The 21,418-nt window shown below is 45.2% G+C and overlaps 1 protein-coding gene across 2 annotated transcripts in view; it reads right to left on the bottom strand.

Annotated features, from left to right (window-relative positions):
• Window positions 1–5,016: 5,016 nt before the first annotated feature.
• The window catches only part of carmil2 (capping protein regulator and myosin 1 linker 2), a 54,982-nt gene continuing 38,580 nt past the window's right edge, over window positions 5,017–21,418 (bottom strand). Inside the window, exons 32-41 of one of the 2 annotated variants that reach the window (XM_030053213.1) lie at window positions 17,293–17,390; window positions 14,104–15,016; window positions 12,657–12,761; window positions 12,078–12,114; window positions 11,388–11,456; window positions 10,185–10,453; window positions 9,366–9,501; window positions 8,159–8,248; window positions 7,068–7,181; window positions 5,017–6,934 (exon numbers count right to left, since the gene is read on the bottom strand). In XM_030053213.1, coding sequence (XP_029909073.1) covers window positions 6,345–6,934; window positions 7,068–7,181; window positions 8,159–8,248; window positions 9,366–9,501; window positions 10,185–10,453; window positions 11,388–11,456; window positions 12,078–12,114; window positions 12,657–12,761; window positions 14,104–15,016; window positions 17,293–17,390 — 2,421 coding nt within the window. In that variant the 3' untranslated portion in view covers window positions 5,017–6,344. The remainder of the gene's footprint in view (window positions 6,935–7,067; window positions 7,182–8,158; window positions 8,249–9,365; window positions 9,502–10,184; window positions 10,454–11,387; window positions 11,457–12,077; window positions 12,115–12,656; window positions 12,762–14,103; window positions 15,017–17,292; window positions 17,391–21,418) is intronic. The other variant, XM_030053214.1, reaches the window with a different exon arrangement.

Genomic DNA, 21,418 nt, shown 5'->3' with positions numbered 1-21,418 from the left:
AAAAATGTAAGTCCTTCAGACCAAAGAGAGCCTTTAGCGTGTTCTTCACTCGCTGCAGCTGGAGCCACTTCCTGTCAGGGTCCCGGAGAGTCCCAGCGGCGCCTCCCTGTGTTCACTCAGTGAATGTAAGCAGGCAGCAGAGGAGAGCCCAGCGAGGGCGCAGGGTTTGGGGCAGAGCTGACCCAGGACAGCCCAGCTTCTCTGATGTGACGACGCTGCAGCATCCACCACGCAGAGGGTGTGAGGCTGATGCTGAAACGATGTGTGCGGTTTAGTTTTTCCTCTGAACGGTTTGAAGCTTTTTTTTTTTTTTTTTTTTTAATTATTATTATTATTGTCTTTTGAGGCACAAAATGAGATCATTCGACAGCACATCAAATGCTGCTTTAAATGTGAGTTCAATGAATTTGAACAAGGATGTCAGTGAGGCGTGCGGCTCCCTGCAGCCTGAGAAGTCGAGCCTGGGTAGATGTGGCGTTGCCGCTGGCTCTGGGCCTTGCTGTGACGCTGTAAATTCTGGAGAATGTTTATTTTTCTATGGTTGTGTGTAGTCGGGCTGTTGCTCTTCTGTCTGTAGCAGCAGACATATGGGGGGGGTGGGGGGCAGTAGTTAACGGGATACCTTGGCATTTACAGTTTCAGATGACAAAACCTTCCTCAGAAAGCCCAACTTCAGCCTTTTTAATCATTCCTCATTTTCGCGGTGAGTTAATTTGCCAGCTCAGAGCCAGGTCAGGCGTCTGTAACCTGCCTGGAAATCACTCGCTAGCATTTGTCACTGAAACAGAAGGCACTAACGCAAAAGAAAAATCAGACGGTCTAACTCCAAATGTCAAGGTATTGCTTCAGCGACTGCTTCACAACGTGTTTTTCTCTGGTTTGTTCTGGATTCATGCACTGATTTTGTTCCGTTTTTACAAGATTCAAAGGTTGATTTTACTACAGTAAATTAAGTGCCAATTGTTAATATTTTCATGGAATAAAAATGTTTGGATTATGACTCTGGTATTATCTGTGTTTGAATGGCATCATCCTATTTTCGGGGTTTGGGTTTTGGTCAGATGACCAAACTGACATGTCAATCACATGCTCAGCTGCCAATGAGATTAGAGCTTTCCCCAAAGTAAAAAAAAAAAAAAAAACGGGGTCAGAACATACACTTTTAAGTGTAGTGTCACACACAAACGCAGGAAGTTTGTGTGTCCGTCTTTCAGACTTTGTGAAACCTCGCCATCGGAAATATTCAAATTTTAATTACACATACACAAAAAATACATATTATACAATGTGTGAATTATCTGTGCAAAACATTTCACAAGCTCAGAATATGAATTACTCTTATTTGACTCCATACAACACTATAAACTGACTTTTGAACAGTAAGCATCAGGTAAACTGGTGAAGGTTATGATTAGTAAATAAAGCGCAAATTAGGAGGTTTAAAAAAGAATGCAGCTGCCAGGCGGGCGGTGGTTTTATCAACAACACAGAAAAAGAGGAAAGAGGATCAGACACATCGAAGTGATTTTTTTTTTTTTTTTTTTTGAGTGAACTTTACGACATGGTGGTGGAAATACAGTGAGGCAGTGCGAACCTGATATAAACAAGACAACATGTATTTAAAAATAGCCGTAGAAATCTCTTCCTGATCTTTCCTGTGTCGTCCAGCGGAGCCACATCACCACGTACACCCGCTGCAGGTCCTGACTAACAAGCAAACATCTCAGAGCTTTGGCTGATTCACTAAACTGAGGAGCAGTGATGAGTAACTAGAGACAGCTGATGACACGTAACTGCATGTGGGACATAGCAGGGCGCCCTCTGCTGGTGCCTCCACACAGCTGCAGGGCTGCCTGAACAGTGTGCGGCGGCGCTTCACTGTCAGTCGGCTCAGGGAGGAAACTAACATTTCAAAAGCTGTAAATCTTTCGGGAAAAATGTTCCTATCTGTAATTTATAAATACTTTCATGGAAATTTCGACTCTATTATTTTAAAGTTAATTGCATTTTCTGATGTGGAGACACTCCTGCCAGGAAAAAGGCACAGGTCAAAATGTTTGGCCTCTCAAGCCAGGAGAAGAATCAGTGAGTCAGACGCTTGTTTTCATCTCTACACAGGAGCTTGTAAAAGAAAAAAAAAAAAAAAAAAAAGGTTGTTAAGTGCTGCTCCTGACCTCCTCATGGATCCTGGGAGAAGACGAGTAAGTGACTATGACTGATGTGTAATCTGTAGTTTTCATGGCTGATCATTGATCAGTTATTCATTGATGCTCCTCCTGTCTCAGATCTCCAGTGGGAAGGCTGGGTTTGAATTGATTGATTGATTTAATGTCCCGTTGGCACAATCAACACACGATAAAAAGCCAGTCCCAGGCTCAGAGCCGCAGGTCAGGGGTAAAAAGGATGAGGGTCGGTTGTGAGGCTAGAGAGACCAGCAACAGACTGCTGTTGTTTTATATCTGAGGTCAGTATTAACTATTAAAATCCAGAGTTTAAAGTAACATGTGACCTCTGCAGGAGCTCAAAATGAGGAGACGAAAGGCAGGTTTGAATGTGATGAGGAGAATCACAGGAAGGCTCAGCTTGGGTTCACAATGTTGGAGTCAGCTCACGGAGGAAATTCAGAAAGTTTGGGGAAAAAAACTTCCTATATGGGTTCAGCCCAAACCAGCAACATGGGGCCCCCCAGTGGGCTCCCCATCTCCAGGAGGTGCAGTTCTGCTGGCTGGGAAACTTCAGCATGTTGGCAATGGTACAACTGGGTAGGAGGAACAGCCCCCAGTAACACTAACCCTCATTTGAACACAAGTGAACACAGGTGGTGTGTTGTTGTTGTTGTCCCTAAAGAACACCGTCCCTGCATTCCAAATCGCATACTTATACTTTTTACTTTTAGTATGTACTGCAGCTGCCCTTAAAAAGTATGTAGTTTAGTTTAGTTTTTTTTTTTTTTTATTGGGACATACTAATTCTTTTTTTCCCTACTAAATAGTATGGTAGTATGGGTATGGGAACGCAGGGTTAGTTCAAAGACGAGGCAGCTCATCAGTGAACCAGCTCTGCTTTGTGTTTTCCCTCTGCCCCCCTCCTGCCTTGTGCTCTTGTCTGCCGTGTGTGTGTGTCTCCCCTGGTTCCTCACTCCACCAACTCACCTGTACCTGGTTGTCATCAGCACACCTGCCTCCCCTCCATCGGTCTTCCCAGCAGTAAACGACCTCCCCTCAGGCCTGAGCCCTGAATCCTCACACATTGATCTGATGTCACCTGGTAACAGGTGGTATAAGTGGTATATGGCATGGTATAAATGGGAATGGGATGGCACATTGCGACATAGCAACATGTTACCTTGACGACTCAAAAACATGTTGCACAGTATTGTGGGTTTGGGACTTTTTATTTACATTTTTTACTCTCTTTACAGCCCAGGCACTGGGGGAACCGACTGCCTGATTCGAACATGATCCAGGCTCTTTCAGAGTGGACTAATTGTCAAATAATGAATTTACTCTTCCTCTTCTTCTTCTTCTTCTTCTTCTTTTTTTGTCAAAAAAGCATCATGAAGCAAAAATTAAAAGAAATGGTTGAAGATTAAACAAGGTGTATAACTCTAATTTCTTGTGTTTTTTTATGCACCATCTTAAAGCCTTGTTAATGTAGTGTTTCTGTGTAAATGTTGGCATACCAGCACTCCCAGTATGCCAGGCTGCCAGTCCTCAGGATGTACACGGATGTGGAGCAAGACATGAGGCTGGCTCATGGGGCGTCTTACTGGGTGACAGCACGGAGCCAAAGTCTACCGTTCGTAGATGCAAGTCTAAGGTCATCTTCTTGACGCCGTGCAGGTTGGCCGAGGATTTGGACAGCTGGGCCAGCATGAGGCCCTCAGTAAGGCTGTTGTCACGTACGAATTAAACCACCCAAACTTAACCAGTTAGATTATTTTAACTAGAGTTTCACTCAAACTTCAAGGCATCTGTGACTCTTTTTGTTGGTTATGGAGGTTCAGTACATGAGACATGGATTTTGCAAAACAGACCAGTTTGTCGATTCCCTGTACCTTCCACCTGGTTTCTCTCTCCTGGGAGATGGAGGTGACCCATGAACATCCAATTATAACCCCTTTTAGACACCCACTGCAAGGGAGGATGCAGGAGCGCTTCAGTGGGACGCACGGCAGGGCCCGTTCTGTGACTGAGAGGACATTCGGGGTCCTGAGGGCACGGTGGCGGGCGCTGGAGGTTAGGACCAGGTTCTGTTCAGAAGTTGCCCTGGCCTCTGCGTGGAGGAGCCAGAGCTGCAGCCTGAAGATCCAGGTCCCCCTGCTCCACTTGACCTCCATGATGTCCAGGAGAGGAGTGGAGGCCACACATCGGCCCCCCAGCACATTCAGGCCCCATTAAGGGATTGTGGTTGTGCTAGACAATGCATTTTTGTTGTTCAGGTAAATTAAGGTTGGGATGAGTCAAATCCTCTTTAACCCTCCTGTTAGCTTCAGATTTACCAGCTCCAGCATCTTAAACCTCCTGAAAAGCATTATAGTAAAAACTGTTAACCAGGTTTATGTGTCTTGTTGACTTTCTAAATAGCCTCTTACAAAAAACATTTACCATTAGTTTTCAGCAACTTGTGCTGGCAGTTACTACAATTATAGTCACCCATGTGGGGGCGCAAATGGATGGCAAGTCTGTCCCATGTTGAGAATGAAAACATGAAAGTGACTTGTTTGGGGTGGGGGTGTGTTCAAACTCCCGTGAATGGGGAGGTTTTGTTCTAAGACGTAAAGACAGAAATTTCAGCAGCTGGTCAAAAAAAATGGTTGAGTCATTGCTGTGCAGATCAACAACCCTATCAAACACCACATTATCTGTTTATTTGCTGTTCATTTGCTGATTATTTGCGTGAAGGCTAAACGCCCTCGATGTGCCTGTTCAGCACATTTGATTTGATTTCTATGGTTCAAAACTGTGGAATTAAAAATTAAAATTCAGCACCAAGAAAGAAGACGACAACTGGAACTATGACACAACTCAATCAACTTTAATAACTATTAACAAGTATAGGTATGGATTTACACTCTTTTTTAAAACTTTTTGTTATTAATTTCTGTAATTTTTTTTTTGTTCCCTTTATGTATTTTGTACATATTCCAGCTGGCGTGCAAGGCAAAGATAGACATGATGGTAGAAAATAAACTCTCCCCCAGGATGAGAAGGAAGCTCGGGTCATTGCCATCACAGGGAGCCCAACACGGGGGTTGGCCAATGGGGGCCGAGGGGGTGGGGTCCTCTGAAGCTACTCCGACAAAAAGTGTGTCATTTCCAACAGCGACCCTGAGTGTTTGTTACAGAAAATACTCTTTGTGTTACTTTTCAACACAACATGTGTTAATATTTTGCATCAGACAGTTTGTTGATATACGGGTTAGTGAGCAAATATGCGCCTTTCATTAAAAAAAATCAGATGTGGTCCACCTGATATGATGGGAATGATGCAGTTTCATTGATTATGTTTGAAATGCCTTTAACCTGAACGGATTAATATGTTGTGTTGAAACGTAACGTGATGATGAACTACACTCACAAACGTGTTGTACAATGAAGCACATCCCTTTCTGGAGAGTGAACAGGGAGGATTTCCCTTCTGCCTGGCTCACGTTCTCATGGAGCTTTCCATTGACTGGCGGACGCTCCAACCTCTGAGGCGGAGCGTCACGCCTCTGACGTGGACGCCGGCAAGAACAGAAACTGACTATCGGATCTGACTATCGGCAGCAAAGGACTCGCTGACCAGAGTCGATGAGGATAAGTCAGATTACCTGCAGCTGGTCCTCATCTGCTCTAAATCTATACCACTGCTAGATAAAGACAACAGACTGAAGCTGAACATGTTTTCAAATTAAAGTCCAGACAGAGAAAAAATGCGTCACTGACTGTGTTTTCCATCGTTCATATGTTGGTATTTCAGTAAACTCAGTGCTTTCAGAGTTCCTAATTAACTGGACCTCCTTTGCACTTTTCTGTGTTGGAAGTCCTATTTGTTGTAATTGGGAGTTCAATGGAAAGCTCCATTGCAACGTAAGCACACAGTGGCAGACAGTGACTGGGCAGGTAGGTAACACGTCACCTGAGCACCTTGGCTGTTTGTAGGAGCTGACCCTGGGACCGCGGCCTCAGACAGTCTCTCAAAGCCACTTCACTGCATCTTCTCCCAATGAAGCGGTGAAACGTACATGCTCCCGTCGCAGTCCGCGTACTTCCTCCCGGTTTCTGATCTCCGTGATGTCACAGGTTCCTCCGTCATCTCCCTCCTCGGTGTCTTTCCTCGGGTTAGTCCATGTGTGTTTTTCAGAGAGGGGGGGGTTCAGTTCTTTGGTCTGGTGGTTCTGCCTTTACTATGTGCTGTTTCAAGACCGTCTCCCCCCTCTCCTGTGTGCTGTTTCCCACGTCCGCTGTGGCTGGTGTTGTGCTGGGGCTCTTCTCTCGGGACGGGGGCATTCCCGGGGGTTTCTGCAGGGTCGGGTGCAGGGGCTGGGTTGTGCTCGGGGTCGTCTCTTGGCACGGTGGGGGTTTTTCTGAGGTTTTGGGCAGGGCTGGGGTTGTGCTGGGGGTCTTCTCTCTAGATAGGGGGATCACTGGGGATTTTTCCAGGGTTTGGGTCAGGGCTGGAGGCTTCTCCTGGGTGGACGGTGCTTTCTCTAAGGCAGGGCCGGGGCTAAGAGCTGGGGCTGCAGATGGTTCTCTATGAGCAGCGGTGGTGGAAGTTGAGATGGGGGGTGCCTGGTCTAATGTTTCCCCTTCTCTTGGAGGCGGTTTTCTGGAATTGGCTGGCATCTCCCCACTTCCTGTCCTCCCTCTCTCTGCCTTCATCTCATCCATCCTGACCTCCTCCTTCTCCTCCACCTGCTCCTCCTCTTCTTTCTCCTTGGCCTTCTTCCCTGAAGGTCACACACACAGAAGACAAAGAAAGAAAGAAAGAAAGAAAGAAAAGGGTTTAGTGTGATAAATAAACAAGATCCCCTCTACTTCCTTCTCTCTGCACCCACTTCCCTCCTCTCTCATGCTCCTCACCTCGGTCGCCCTCAGGTGCTTCCTCCCTGGTGGGTGGGTCTTCAGTGCAGGTGGGCAGGTCTCCTCTGTTGCCCCGGAGACGGATGGGTGACCTCTGCAACACCGCCTTCAGCTCTGACAGGGCGGGAGAGATTAAATGCTAGATTAAAACTGTCTGAGCTTATATAGAACTTTTACAGCTTATATAGAAGGGTTAGATTAGAATTTGTAGAATACTTGATAAAACCAAGTCAATAAAAGGAAGTTTTAAGAAGTGATTCTACTTTAAATTAGACAGGTCAGTCCGGAGCCGACAGATCGATCAGTTTAGGCCTTGTTCACACTGCCAGCCCAAAACAGTTTGTTTAGCATAACCATACTGAACACTGATTTCAGCAAATCAGCCAAAAATCACATGAAACACAATTTTTGCAAGTCAGATCTTAGCCACATTCAGAGGTGTTTGAAACGTGACTGTCACCGCAGCACACAGAGTCAAACCCAAAGAGCTGCAGATGAAGCCGTGCTGCCGGTCGCCGAGCCGAACGGACGACAACACACACAACAACAGGCCGACTGACAGCGTTAGCGCTCAGAGGGCATCTGTCCTGCTGCTGCGGTGGAAACCGCCATGAGCAGCAAAGTTACTGACTGTTTCCAGCGGCAAAACATGCAGACAGACTGGTGATGTCTGGACACACAGATCTGACCTGAGCAGATGAAAATAACAGCGTGTCTGTCTCTGAGCTCTGACTGGAGAAACTGATTTGATTTGCCTCCAGTCTGAGCAAAGCATCAGTGTAAAGCTGCAACAAGGCGAGGCACTTATGTGGAGATACACAGTCTGTGGGCAAATTAACAGCCACTCACATTATCAGGAGAAAGAACAACTGTAAAGAGTTTTGATGAATTGATTTTGACCTTGCTTTCACAGTTTTACTTTGATGGTTCATGCTTTGCTTTTATTTTTCTTACCTTGCTTTCATAATTTTTCTCAATATTACAGTATTTTGAGATGTTTATCCTGTTACATCAAGATGATGATGATGATGATGATGATAATTATCAGCAGGAGTGGTGTGATTGTGGTTGCACACAGAGCTCAGCCTCACCTTGTGTGATGGCCAGAGTGTCTTCATGGACTGACACCGCTCGGCGCTGTGGGAGGGGCTTCATGCGTGGGTGGGGCTTAGGAAGACTCTCTAGGGGAGGAACATGAGCACACACACACACACACACACACACACACACACACATTAATGACAATAACACACTCACAGGTTAAAGAGGCTCCAGCAGTGTTTTATCGTTATAATTAGCAGAGTCTAGCTAACAGACAACGTACTGGACTGTAAAGGCTGTTCAGACTGAAACATGTGACCTGACAAACGTTCAGCCTCTTCCACAGCTGTTATACAGTTTATCTGTTCATAAGGTGAGTATGTACACTGCAAAAAGTCAAAATCTTACCAAGATTATTTGTCTTATTTCAAGTAAAAATGTCTTATTTCAAGTAAAAATGTCTTATTTCTAGTCAAAATATCTCATTATTTTGCCAATGAAACAAGCAAATTTTCACTTGTTCACTTGTGTCACAAGTAAAAATTTGCTTGTTTCATTGGCAAAATTTGTTTCTTGTTTCAAGCTAATTTTCACTTGTTTCAAATAAATCTTCACTTGAATCAAGTGAAAACTGTCTAAAGACAAGTTATTTCTGTGCTGATCATGTCTTATTTTAAGTGTAATGAGATATTTTGACTAGAAATAAGACATTTTTACTTGAAATAAGACAAATAATCTTGTTAAGATTTTGACTTTTTGCAGTGTAGGTGGGCTCTTTCTTCTTATTAACACATACAGCACAGCGACATGCTGTGGCAGAGTTTGATTTAAACTGCCAACAGGAAATATTTAGTGCTGATCTTGCTGGACCCCTGCTAAGGGTGGAGGGCCTCGAAACTGACATGTCCCTTACTGCCTTACTGACTTAATCCAGTTTATTAGTTGTACCTGGTCCCTAGCAATGTTTAATTGTCACCACTAGAAGGCTCCACTGAGTTATTTCTGAAAATCAGTTAGTGACATTCAAAGTCCTGGGCCTCATGGAGCTCAGGAGAACATAAAGCACCGATCAGGCCAGCAGGAGCCTGATGTGAGGGTCCCGGCAGGCGCAGCCCTCCTGCTGTAATGTTTATACTTACGTTTCACCATTTTCAGGGCAAAAACTGTATCATGTCCTAAGTGGAGCAACTAACTTGACCAGATCAAATGTTAATGACTTTGGACCATCTGCATCCAAACTGGTTGACTATCAGGTACCGTCAGTGACTGATTGTGCTTTCTCGGAGCGGTCCGGGGCACCGGGACCCCTCCGTGGTGACGGGGCGGGGGGAGCAGCTTCTCTCCTTGGGGAGGGAGCAGCGGCCGTGATCTGGGCATCCTCCTGGATTTCATTCTGGAGATGAGGATGAGAAAATGGGTGGAGATGAACTTGTGATATCACAGGCGGGGTTTGAGCAGGACAGTTTGAAATACTGATATTTTTGGTTTGAAGCTGCTGATAGTCAATAACCTGTGTTAAGAGAAAAAAGATAATAACTAACTAACTAACTAACTGACCCTGGCTAGTGTCAGTACAGCAGCGACGGCTCATTTGGCTGGACATTGACCACAGTAATGTAGTTAGTGCCTCACCTACATCTGTCACCTTGTATTATTCCCCATTAGCTGCTCATGTGTCAAGTGTCAAATGATGCCGACAGAAACAGAAAATGTCTGTTGTCGCTTTCGATGCGTCAGGACAGCTTCAGTGTGTCATGGCTGGCATCAGTTTACCAAATTAAATATCATTGGTAGAAACAATTTTACTGTTTTTCGGAACGAGGTTACATTTATTCCCATCAGAAGTTCACCAGGTCACCACTGAAGTTTCAGTTTCATAGACCTTTAATCAGTGATTTTAAATATGTATAATGATCATGAGGCATTTTGGACACTGAATGTGAAGGACCCACTTTCTTGAAAATCCAAAACAAATTTCTTGGTTTTTAAAGCGAAACTGAAAGTTGAAGTTCAGTTTCGCTTTAATCTTCCGGCTGCAACCAGGAGACATGCTTTCTCCGTCCTGTGCTGTTTTACCTGCAGCTTCCCGTCCTGTGAGGGGGGTCTGGACTGGATCCCTGCTGAGGAGCTGGTGAAAGAAGGAGTGGAGGAGGGGAGGTGTGGCTGGACAGGACGTCCCGCTGCTGCCTCTCCAGCAGGAGTGGCCGGGGCAGGGAGGGGAGGCTTTGCGGCGATGGCGGGTTTGGGTGGCAGGGGGCCGACGGGGCGCTCGGGGACGGCGGGTTTTGGGTGGAAGGGCAGGTCTGGGTAGAGGGGCTCCAACACTCGCATGGGACGCCTGGTGTCTGGTGGGCCGGGCAACAAAACGAGAGAGAGAACAGGAGATGGGTTAACCTGCTGGTATCCAAGAACCAGAACCAGGGGGCTTTTATACTGAAAGGCTTTATTTCACCTGCTGAACAAAAGTCTTTTTTTTTTTTTTTTTTGAATTTATCCCTGTTTGTACATTTTTGTATTGTATGGTATTTTTTTTTTTATTGTAATTTAATTTTTAATACATAATTATAATAATAACAAATACCATTTTCTTGTAATTCTTTTTACTCATTTTTTTTGCATATTTTATGGTCTTTTTGTAATTTACTGGTCATTTTCTTATAATTTGTTGTTGTTTGTTATTTTATGGTCATCTTACAGTCATTTTCTTTTAATTGTATTAACTTATAGCAATTAAAAAAGATTTCTGCAATTTTCGTAATAATTAAATTGCTTTGGCAAATTTTATAGTATTTTTTATTTAATATTTTTGCTAATTTTCAAATAATTAAATTTTTTTTTATTTTTGCGGTAATTTTATGGTAATTATATGGTGATTTTCTTGCACATTTTGGGGGTATTTTTGGGTAATGTAGTAATTTCATGGTCATTTTCTTGAAAATTAAGTTACTTGGATTTCAAAGGGTTAAATAATCGAGCCGGCAGCGCCTAAGACATCAGCTGACAAACGGAAATATCAGAGTTTCTTTACCAACCAAAACATTTTCCACTTTGACTGAGAGCAAAAGCTTTCATACATTATTATGGAGATCTTGACTTTTGCTAGTTCCAGCTTTTCTTACTCAGTTCATGTAATTTGCAAATAAATACTGGAACAGACGCTCAGCTAATAATCCTGAGTCTAGCCCAGTAATTTGACCCCGAGGTAATCCAGTGAACTGATTCCTGTCTAGGCGAGGTGACCCGTGACCTGCGGGTCAAGCTGAGGAGGATGATGTGTACCTGATGAGGTGGACATAGTCCTGGGCTTCATGAAAGTGGGAGGAGGTTCAGGTTTGTCCAGAATAGCACCTGAGAGAGAGAGAGAGAGAGATAGTAACCTGTAAACTGACTCTTGTAAACTAACCTAAACTACCAGCACATATTTACATCTGCACAGATTCCCAGTATAGATGGATCCTTTCAAACTCAAGTTTCAACATCTGAGAAGTGTCTTCCAACCTTTTGCGCACGAGTTTTCAGATCATCGTTATCGATCTTCCAAACAAACCAGTGTACCTTTGCAGTGTAAAATCATGTTTGCAGAAATTCCAAATCTGTTTTCCCGGGCAAAACTTTATGCACAGTCTGTTGATCAGATTTCAAACTTTCAAAAACTGAATCAGTCAGAATCACAAGATGCAACACTGAGTTAATCTTTAACATATTACGTTGGTGTCCAAACCGATGCCTGGGGTTTTATTTATTTATGTATTTATTTTGGACATGCTGCAAAATCTTGCTGCTGGACAGAGAGAGGGGTCAGTAACACCAAACGCAGCGGGACAGAGGTGACCAAGACAAAGGAGCTGACTCTGCAACCCCTGACCTCTCATCATCCCACACACACACACACACACACACACACACACACACTCACACACACACACACACACACACACACACACACACACACACACAGAGCTGTCTTACCCTCAGAATTGGCCTTCCTCAGCTCCTCTTCTTTATTCTACAGATACAGAAATAAAAGGACAGCACAATGGAAAACATGGAAAATCCCCCACATAAACTGGTTTATTCTGATAAACTATATACTGATACATTTTCAAGTAAATAAATTGCTATCCAGTTCATGAACGCTGTTTACAGTTTATAGCTGTTGGACTAAGGGGCTTTTGGTCCAATGGGACATTTTCGGACTGTTGGGGTTTTGGAATAATTGGCTGTTGGATCAGTGGAGGATGACCTGGTGTTTCACATTTTCTACCAAACTGTCTCAGTTTTTCTCTAATCACGCCTGCATTTTGGACCAAACATTCACATATGATGTAAAAAAAATGCTGCTGAATCTAACGATGCCAAATCTATTTTGTTAAGTCAAAATATTACATTTTATTATACCAATACAACAGCCTGTCTTCCTCCTTATCTCCTTATGCAGAGTGTGTGGCTCTTTATGCCTCACACTACGAGTCCACTGCATGTTAAGAGATGTACTGTGTGAATCTACACACACGCACACGCACGCACGCACGCACGCACTGGTCCTACCTGGCTTGTCTTGGTGTCAGCAGGTGGGGTTTTGGCCACGCCCATTCTCTGCAGCATCACCTGAAGCCTCTGTTCAAATCCAAATGTGCTCTCTGATGCATGCTTCTGCAAGAATGTACACACACATTTACATTACATCAGTACATCACACACACACACGCACACACAGACACACTGCAGGCTGTTCAGCTTCACACAGAATAAAACATGCTTCTGCTCTTAAAAAAAAAAAAGACAACCCAGCCACCCTCACCTGAAGAATACGTTGCACTACCATCAGTTATTGATGTTTAAACGTTTGTTTTTATTTTTTAAACAACGAAGGCAAATCAAATAAGAAATCCAATAGAACTCATTTGATTTGACTCACATGCAAAGTCAAAACAGCAGTAAAGCTGTCAGCTTTTATAACACAAGCTGTCCAAATATTAGACATCATTTATGTTGACCCATCATTTCATGTTCAGACATATGAAGTTTGCAGTTTTTACTAAAATGTTGATAAAAACAGATGATAAAAAGTTGGTGTTATCATTCAGCGCTCTGGCGGCTGTTATCATGTCGTTATCTAAATATGAACATTAATATCTTAAAATGAAACAGTATGGACAATATCTAAGTTAGGGTTAGGGTTAAGACACTGTGTGGTCTGTTCTGATCAATACAATATTCTGGGAAGGAGCTGCATTTTCTTTATCTATTTGATATTATTATTCTGTATTTTGAAGAATGCTTAATTTTCACTGTGGCTACACTTTTCAAATAAGTGTGAACTCCTAGTCATATCATAGATCATATGGCTATCTGGATATTTGGCATCAATACCGAGCTATGACATTGTGCCCATATCGTGCAGCCTTATTAATTTCCAAAAGCGTTCAACATGTGGAGCGCCAAGCAGCAGGAAGTGACATCACTGTGACATCACCATCAGCGCTCAGCTGCTTGTTAAATAATTCCTTAGTTGTGGCCTGAAATTATATGTTTGACCTTTGAATCCCTGGAAATGAAATAAGTTTTGTGGATATGAAAAATAGTTCATACAATTCTCCAGTCGTTATTGTAGTTATAAAATATAGTTATAATATCGGAACCAGGCGGCTCTCTGTGAGGCTCAGACCACCAGGGGACAAATAAGTTCCCAAAGTCAGGAGACAAACTGGACCTTAGCGGGTCCAGTGACAGTCCTCTGTTCCCTGAATGTGTAATAATGGGCTTTATTTTCTGAGTGTGCCACTGAAACCAGTGAAACCAATTAGAGTAACAAATGTTTTTTAATTACTTAATTATTATTTTTGTTTCTGCAGTTGTTCTCTTGTCCCGCTCACGCCTTCACCGTATTGTTGTCGTGTCGGGTCCCGCAGCACTGCGGCCCTCCGGGGGTCCCAGACCCCACTTTGGAAAGCGCTGCTGTATTCTCCTTTATCTGGCGTGTGTGCAGGCTCACCTTGCTGTGTGTGCTGTCCTTGTCGTCGGGCTCCAGTCCGGTCAGCAGAATGAGGCTCTGGCTCTTGCCCTCCCTCAGTGACCTCCTGCTGACCTTCAGCCTCCTCTCTCCGAGCGGCGTCCCTCCTTCCTTCCTGTCTGTGCTGTTCCCGTCCCGCTCTGCTGACGCCACGGCCTCAGCGGCGGCCCTCGTGGGGCCGTGGTCCGGCCAAACAGGAGGCGAGGGCGGGTGCACCCCCTCCTCCGGGTTGGCGAGCGGGACGGCAGTGAGGTCAGGGGCGGTGGTGGGGGGGGAGAGGGGAGCGGCCTCACTGGAAGGCGCCGTCGTGGTTACTGTCATGACGGGCGCCATCTTGTCCCTCCGCTCGCCTGGGGGATGGTGGTCGGCGGCAACGGTTCCTTCTGTGATGGCGGCATCGTTAGAAACATTAACATCGTCCACTGACCTTGTCCCTCTCTCCTTCTCTCTCTCCTTCTCCCTCTCCCTCTCCCTCTCTCTCTCCCTCTCTTTGGCCTCGCGGAGGGGTCGGATGAGGTCTGCGATGGAGGTCCTTTTGACCTTCGCCCCCTCTCCTCCTCCTCCCTCTCCCCCTCCTGCCTTGGCGGCCCGGCCGGCTCGAGCCCTCTTGAAGGCGAAGAAGTCGCCAAACTTTTTCTTGATGTTTTTGGAGGGAGGGGCGGCGGTGGTGGTGGTGGTGGTGGTGGAGGCAGGGGGGGGTATGGAGGAGGCAGGGGATGGAGCGTTAGTGGAGGTGAAGGATGTGTTGCTAGATGGGACAGAGGAACAGGTGACAGTGGTGATGGGTGAGGTGATATTGTCAGACGAAGAGGAAAAGGGGGTCGGGGCTGAGAGGGTGGAGCTTGACTCTGAGGGAGTGGCTTGGGCGGGGTTTGACTCCTCCCACCGGCCTTTTCTGCAGCAGGGAGCAGAAAGAGCAACAGACAAGAAGAGGAACTCAGTACTACGCCTAAAACTACAAGACTAAGCAGACATGCTCAGTAGAAGTACACAGCTAGAACAGACATGCAAACAGCACGCAGAGCAAAACACCTCCACATGTTAATATTACAAAGCATGGTGGGTGACTGGCAGTCACTTATTTGTCCCAATTGGATGACTTTTTACTGATGTCAGTTATTCATCATTGGACTAAAGTTCATGCAATTTGTGATTGCCAGTTTTGTTTGGAGATTTACACGCCTCTCAGTATCAGGTGCAAAAATGGGGCAAGTAATGCACATTAACCTGTTCTTCATGCAAATCTTAAAGACGGCAGCAGACAAATGGCGCTTTTCCACTGGTACCTACTCGGCTCGACTCGACTCGACTCTACTTGGTTTGTAAGCTTTTCCATTAGGTGGTAGCACCTGGTAGCAGGTACTATTTTGGGACCTACTCAGCCGGGGTTCTAAGCGAGCTGAGCTGAACCGAAATGTGACGTAAACGCCGTGCAGGCAACTGATTGGACAGGGAGTGACGACACATGAGAGCGACTCTTCCACAAAAACCAAACCCGGCATTTAAAAAAACAAAACAAAACAAAACAAAAAAAAACGGCAACAGCGACCGTGCGCATTGATCATCACTGAAGTTGGCAAAGTCGGAAAATGGCAAGCAAAAAGGTAACATGGTCAAATGAAGAGGTGGAGACTTTTCTGAGCTTGGTGGCGGCCCAAAGAATCCAGAGGGAGCTGGACGGTGCGCCGCCTTGCTATGACAACTCCACCCACGGTGAGCTGGTACTAAATTGTAATGGAAAACGACCAAAACTGTGTCGAGGCGAGTAGAGTCGAGCCGAGTAGGTACTAGTGGGAAAGCGCCACAAGGTTGGGTGCACCACAATGAGTGTGCATATTAGCTTTACGGTATTTAGTGATCTAATGAATTTGATCTGACTTTAGCTCTGATGTTAGCTAAAGAGTGCTGCATAAAGCTGTCCCTCACGGTGGGCTCCTGAGGGCTCCAGCAGACTGGAACTTAGACTCTATTTCTGCCAGGCTGGTGTATTAACATTTTTGTACTTCAAATCTAAATGAAATTCATTTTGTTCAGTCGTGCATCTTGCCTGGTACATCCAGGGTCTGCTGAGTGAGTGGGACCATATGAACCCTCCAGCTATTTACAAATCTCTAAATGACCAAAATCTGTCCTGGACCTCGGTGATGTTGTTTAAAAGAGCATGAGGCGTGTAAGCTGCAGACGGGACGGGTGTTTGTGTTGCTCTGCCGCTGGGAGGCTACAGGGAAAGGGGAGGTTTGTTTTGAGCGTTGCCATGTCTGGCTTCTGTTCAGCGTCACGCTGATCAATATTAGCATCTCATTGCGTTAGTCTACATTGCAGGTAGTTTTTCATTTTTCTTCCCAATCAAAGCCTGAAATTGGCATAATATCCTGGAATTTTCAATACAGTGTTGGAATTATTCTGGATTATTTTGTAGTCATTGCACTGACACCTGATGGCACTGAGCAGAATCCAGACAGGGCATTAGTGTTTACATGGTGTTACTCTGCAGGGTCACAGGGATTGCCAAACAGCACATAACATTCAACATGCAATCTACTCAGATTACACATCGACCAGACTCATACTGAAGGCTCCCATTCACAACCATCTTTCACGTTTTCACACATTTCTGACTTTTATTTAAGCAAAAACGATCAGGAGAGATCCGGCCCTCTCGTTCTTGTCAACATTATCTTCACACAAGACCTCTGATCATTCACCAGCTAATTACTGAGCTGAGTCATCATTTCATAGAAAGAAAGAAGGAAAGGAAGACAGAAAGAAAAAGAAAGAAAGAAAGAAAGAAAGAAAGAAAGAAAGAAAGAAAGAAAGAAAGAAGAAGAGAAACAAACACAATAAAGCAAGAGGTGTAAAGGTGATTTTAGAATTGCTGGAAAAAAAGGCCACAAAAGTATGTATGCTGAGTTCCTGCGTGAGTCACACTCTCTGCTCCAGTTATACTGGTGTGAGGGACTCACAGGCAGTGTGTGTGTGTGTGTGTGTGTGTCAGTTTTTCTGTTTTTGTGTAAATCAAAGATATGCTTATGCAAGTATGAGCATGTGAATACTTGACAAAGTGAGAATGAGTGCGTGTGTGTTTGTCTGTGTGTGTGTGTGCGCGCGTGTATGTGTGTGAGTGTGTGTGTGAGTGTGTGTGAGTGTGTGTATATGTGTGTTTTAACTCACAGTGCATAATCAGGGATGATTTTCTTGGTGAAGAACTCCTCTACTCCTTCATCCACTCTGCCCATCCCGTCAGTGGCCTCATGCTCTGCCTCCGGCTCCTGCAACACACACACACACACACACACACACACACACTGTCAATGCTGAGCTCATCCATGCAAACAGGTGGACAAGAGGTCTTGTTTTCCCAAGGCAGGTACTGTTGTGATTGCACATGCACATGCACATGCACGCACACGCACACACACACGCACACGCACACAAACACAAACACAAACACACACACACACACACACACACACACACACAGCAGTATGTGGTTCCATCATGTTGGGGAGACCCACCAGTTAGCTGTGGCCCCTTGCTACCGTGGCAACTATATGCAAATGAGGCTGCTGCATCCCACAGCATGGAGAAGGGGATTATACATCATTCAACACTTTTCAGCCAATCACAGCGCTGCTTTTTGCATCACTCCACTCCATCAACAGGAATGAAAAACACGTGTGTGTGTTTGTGTGTGTGTGTGTGTGTGCGTAGGTATATACACACACACACACACACCTGCAGGGTGTGTGTGTGTGGATGTCAGTGAAGCAGAGACTCCAAATGAACCATTTACATGTCAAAATGATCTCTGTGATATGAACACAGTCACATCAGTAATAATGAGACAGAGGTTGTTGCATGTTGCAGGTGTGTTATGGCATGTTATCACAGTACCAGCCCTGATCTGCTGTCTGTCTGTCAGGTGTGTGTGAGGCGGAGCTGCAGGTGCTGGCAGGAGAGCACACCTGCAGCTCCTGCACCGCAGCAACATGCAGCTTTTGGATGGAGCACAAAGGGAGGACTGCTGGGAACAGGTGGTGCACGAGTGGAGAGACGACTCCAAACTGCAGGATCTGCTTCACTACTGCCACACATGATGCCATGAAACAATATGATTTTCAAACAAAACACACCAAAACTGAAATTTAGTTTTGTTTTATTTCGTTTAGTTTTTGTCAGGAAAGTGTGTGTGTGAGACACTAATTTGCCCCTCGGTGTGTTTGTGTGTGCCTGTCCTGCGATGGCCTGGCGACCTGTCCCGGGTGTTTCACCAGCGTCCACCCAGTGAGAGCTGGGACAGGCTCCAGCACCCTAACTGGGATAAGCAGCTTGAAAAATGAATGGATGATAAACCCGAGGACCAAACAGAAGTAAAATGGCTATCAGCTGCTGAAAGCTGCCGGCTGGTATTTTCAGAGCAGCATCACTCAGGCCGGCGAGTCAGGCGGCTTCTCTGCCTCCATGTTGGAATACAACGTTTTCTCAGAATGACAGAAATTCAGTGTTGGATGCAGTGTGTGTGATAGCCCGGCACAGCAAGCTGATCTCAAGAGATCAAATTAGTTTGAACTGTGAAAGCATCTGGTCCGACCAAACAGCCCTCAGACTGAGGGGCTGCAGGTGAGTTTAACCCCCACCCCGACTCTGACCCTGAACCTGACCCATAACCCCAACCCCAACCCTGACCTTGAGCCTGACCCCAACCCTGAGCCTGACCTATAACCCTGACCCCGACCCTGACCCTGAGCCTGAGCAGCAGGAAGCTGTAAGCACTATCTAACATCACATACATTAGTTGTGCTACAGTTTCAGCACTATAACAGTTTCCAGTGAAGTGAAATTAAACTATTCCACATTTTGCTGAGGGCCCCCTGAAGACCTTCAAGGACCCCCGTGGGCCCCCGGACCCTACTTGGAAACCACTGCAGTAAACTACTGCATGTCTGTACCTTGTACCAGCTTTGTACTGCAGTTTGTGTTTGCCCTTACTGTGGCAGAAAGTAGAGCCAAGCTGAGAAGGAAAGAAACAGATGAATGACATCGCGTCATAACCTGCTTTATAGTGAAGGGGTTACATCAACATAATATATTGCTTGATAGTACCAGTTATTTTACATAGATTAGCCCCTAAAAATTAAAATATCTTACTGAGGGAAAGTCAAAACTAGCATCTCTGTGTATGAAAATGTCATGAAATGACATGTCCCAGTCCTGCATAGCCACACAGGATAACACACAGATTAGAAAGGCACAGCTCAAACTGGAGGTCACAGATGGAGAGACAGACGGGTCCTGCTGCCTTCAGATGGCCACAGGGATTTAACCAAGCGTAAGGGAAGACCCTCACACACCCTCACACACCCTACACACACCCTCACACTCAGGTGGTGGATAACAGGTACTGGTCATAATCAGTTCTTAATCTAGCTCTGTACTGAGTCTACTGGCTTGACTTTGATGTGTCAGTAAACATGTCTAAAGGAATTTTGAAATAAGTAGGCATAAAATCTGATTTGTGAGGGGGTGGAGGCGTGAGCAGATATTTGGACATCGAAAGTGCACAAAACCATGTGGTGAGAATTAGAAACTCCCATCTAACGAGCTCCCCACCCTGTTTTGGCACAATGATCTCATTTCAAGCCAGGAAATTACCAAACAGGCACGGGCAAGAAAAATCTGAATAAAATGAAACGACCACTGGGCCGACATGGAGGAAGGTCCAAGGAAGCAGATTATCCACTCAGTTTGGTTTAGAGGCGCGTCTGGTGGGCACACACGTGTATTTATACACACGTGGGCTCTTCCACAGCAGCCATCCTGACATGTTAACACAGGTGGGTCTGTTCCATTCCAGTGCAGCAGAGTCTCTCCACAGAGCCAGCACCAACAGCAGCAAGGTCCTGCTCTGTTTAACACAACACAGCCTTAATTAATGGCATTAGTGATCCCTGTGTTTACCCTGCTATCTCATGTCAAAATGGCCGCTGTGAAAATGGTCTGTGTTTTGGGATGAGGGCTTGGACAGCTGGTTGGACCACAGCAGAAGCTGCCTTGGTAAAGATTCGCCAGCTGAAACCTTCTCTGAAGCTTTAATGTGAGGAGCCCATTCAGCACCAACTAGAACATCCAAAACCCTGTAAAGCATTTCAGAAAACTCTTGACGTTCCTCTGTGCCTGAGCTCATCAGCAGCCAGCTAACTTCCACAGGGCTGCGCCTCATGCGGCCGTTTTCCACTGCAGTTCTCAGCAGCGGCCATGTTGGCTCCATGGCCCTGCTTCATGACTGTTGCTAAGTAACTAGTGATTCCTTGTCTGAATATATCCCATTGAGATGTTGTAGAGGACAGTATTACATTGAATGTTTTTTATCTAACGCCAGCCGTCACTCTAGAGCTGCAAATCCACTGAAAATGATTTTACGGTCTGTCAGCCTCAAGTGTTGCTTAACAGTCTGATGATCAGTTAATCAGGATATGTTCGATATGCAGAAGACCATGCATGGCAATAGTTTGGGTGTCAAGAAGATGAAGACTTCACTGTGCACATGGTGAGGAGAGCAGGGCTGATGGTGGGATGTAAGAGCAGATCGGGGAGTCTCACAAAAAACACTCCAGGCTGCAAACTCCAGATTATTCCCCTGATGTTCACCTCATGTTTTTGTTCTCTTTGCCATGAACTATCAGAAAAAAGCAGAAATGCCCTCAAATAAAAATAACATTTTCCAACCCTTAAAAAAGTTTAAGAGTAAATCTCAGTCTGTGGAGAGAGGTCCAAATATTGAAACAACAGAGGAGCAGAAAGCAAAATATGTACCAGCGCTCAGCTGTTCTACCTGCAACACATTTAATCGTCTGCAAGGCGGGAGGCTAACTGGTTCATATTAGATCAACATTGGGTTTTGTTGTTAATTTCTCCTGCTGCTAAAACGATGTGAAAAGTCTATGGATGACTTGCAGGATGAATAAAGTGTCACATTTTAACAAGTATGTCTCAGTATAAAATGATAGAATAATGGTGGAGCGGGTGGTTAATAGTCCTGGCATCAACAGCACTGCTGAAGTGCCCCTGAGCAAGGGCATGTTACTGACATTTATACAGAACATGCACCACCCTGCTCTAAGAGGAAATGTTAAAACAACAGCTACCATGAGGTAAAGACTGGGACACAGCTCAGTGAGGTGGGTCCAGACTGGGAATCGCACTTCACTTCACGACATGGGAGAAAACAGAAAACACGGGGAAATTTCAAACTCAATGGTCATTCAGTCTGAAGATCAGGCTGATCTGGTGGCATCTG

This window comes from Myripristis murdjan, chromosome 6 (assembly GCF_902150065.1).
Source record: "Myripristis murdjan chromosome 6, fMyrMur1.1, whole genome shotgun sequence".
NCBI lineage: Eukaryota > Metazoa > Chordata > Actinopteri > Holocentriformes > Holocentridae > Myripristis > Myripristis murdjan.
Note: the sequence above shows the minus strand (reverse complement) of the source record. Positions and strands in the feature narration are given on the sequence as shown.